We start from the raw sequence: 1,768 nt of genomic DNA, 5'->3' as shown, positions 1-1,768 counted from the left end.
TGGACTACACCAGCAAACCAGTAGAACATCTGCTGCATGCTACAGATATCGATACCTAGTGTGTGTCCTGAATTTTGTCTTCTTACGGTTCTCGTTACATTGCCCCAGGGTGGGGAGATCGCAGTGCCGCCTCCGCGCCTCTGCATGCATGCGCGCCAGCAGGCATGAGTGGAGTAGCACTTCAACAGACTGTTTGCAGCACAGCGTTGTTACCCTAGCCCGTCAGAAGCGGCACCACCGGTGGTTGGGTTGCGCCTTCAGTCCACTGCATCCTCGGTGTGAATGCTGCTGTTTTGCATCAGAGGAGCCCCTTGGATAAAATACCGCGTATAACATCGACTAAGGGATGCAAGCAGTCTTTTTTCATCGGCTTCACCGACTTCATGGGAATCCAGAGCATTCAGCAAGCCCGGCTCGGCCGCCTGTTTTGCTGAAGACCATGTTCTGGCGATCCGTCGCAATCGCACGCCTTTTTCGCTAAAGCAGTTGAGTGGTGGGCTGTTGGCGGGCGCGTCTACTACAACGTCAGCTTCCTTGAAGGACACTTGCTCGGATGGATTGTGAAGTGTTTCGCACAGTACTGCCGGCGGAATTTCACCGCCGGTTCCTCAGCCAACAAGTGCGTGCTGATGGCAGGTCCCTACTCGCGTACAGACAACCCTGCATCGGAGCCGACATTTTGACCAACTGCTGTGGGTCCGCGTCTGTGAGATGCGGCAATAATTACTACCTTGCCGGAGTTCGCTGCGAAGTAGGATGCGTGCTGGGCAGGCAGGGCGTCGAAGTCGGCAAGCGGCGATTTGTTGACAGCGGCCATGCTATTTCCGACGCAGAAGCGGCAAAGGCATCGGCGCGGGGATCGAGCGGCGGATACGTGTTTGTGACTGTTGAGTACCCGAAGCTCTGCGGGGCTGAATTCGCCGACAGCGGCGGCCCCTGTGTTAATGTACCCATGTCCGTGTCCGGGACGATTACAGAACTGCTCAATTCTACTGCCGTTTTCGACTCGCGTCAACTGTTCCTTGATTTTTCTGAAAGCGACGTGACGACACCCATAGAACGAGCAGATATCGAGGAGCTCACGTCGTCTCCGTGTGAAGAGCAGAGGCAAGTACCAGAGTTGTTGGGACAGGCGTTCGCTTGGCATCTCTACATACATGTGGTTTGTCTGGAATATGACGGGAATCCGCTTGACTCGGCGCTCCTCGCATCTGTTGTCGCGCTTGAGAATACACGCCTGCCCAGCGTCGTCTGGGACCACAATGCGAAGTGGTGGAGGCAGGCTTGTGAGCAGAGCTGCTTAGGAGAGGTTGCTGCGTCACAGAGAGAAGGGAGGCGCCTCTTTTGTCCCGGACGCCAGATCCGCCTCAGTAATCGACCGATGAACATTACATTCACACAGATAATGGGAGAGTGGTGGGTCGTTGATCCCACAAGAGAAGAAGAGAGCCTAGGCTGTTCTGTCTCTTTTTGCATGGTTAACGACCGTTGGCACATTATTCGGCTTGGTGGCATGCCTGTCGGGACAAGCGTTCTTACAGATCTTCAGTCTCGGGCTAAGGTCATCGCGAAGGGACTACAGTGTCAACTGAATGATACGTCATAGACGATACTGCGGACAGGATATTAATAAGCTACTGTGTGTTGCTGTTTGGCTGTCCGTTGCACGAGTACTTGTCGGGCCGCTCTTCTGTCAGGTCACCACGTGGTAAGGAGTCGATGCTTTGTTGGACCACGGTACAAAGTATCTACTTCAGTCTTTGACGGC

General features: G+C 54.4%; 1 protein-coding gene across 1 annotated transcript; it reads left to right on the top strand.

Annotated features, from left to right (window-relative positions):
• Positions 1-553: 553 nt before the first annotated feature.
• On the top strand, positions 554-1,606 carry CSUI_011464 (3 exoribonuclease family domain 1 protein; the record flags this gene model as incomplete). Its single annotated transcript, XM_068071562.1, is given in 2 exon segments — positions 554-560; positions 579-1,606. The coding sequence occupies 2 exon segments, from the start codon at positions 554-556 to the stop codon at positions 1,604-1,606; spliced, it is 1,035 nt and encodes a 344-aa protein (XP_067916462.1).
• Positions 1,607-1,768: the final 162 nt, after the last annotated feature.

This window comes from Cystoisospora suis (genome assembly GCF_002600585.1).
Source record: "Cystoisospora suis strain Wien I chromosome Unknown contig_12019, whole genome shotgun sequence".
Classification (NCBI taxonomy): domain Eukaryota; phylum Apicomplexa; class Conoidasida; order Eucoccidiorida; family Sarcocystidae; genus Cystoisospora; species Cystoisospora suis.
Note: the sequence above shows the minus strand (reverse complement) of the source record. Positions and strands in the feature narration are given on the sequence as shown.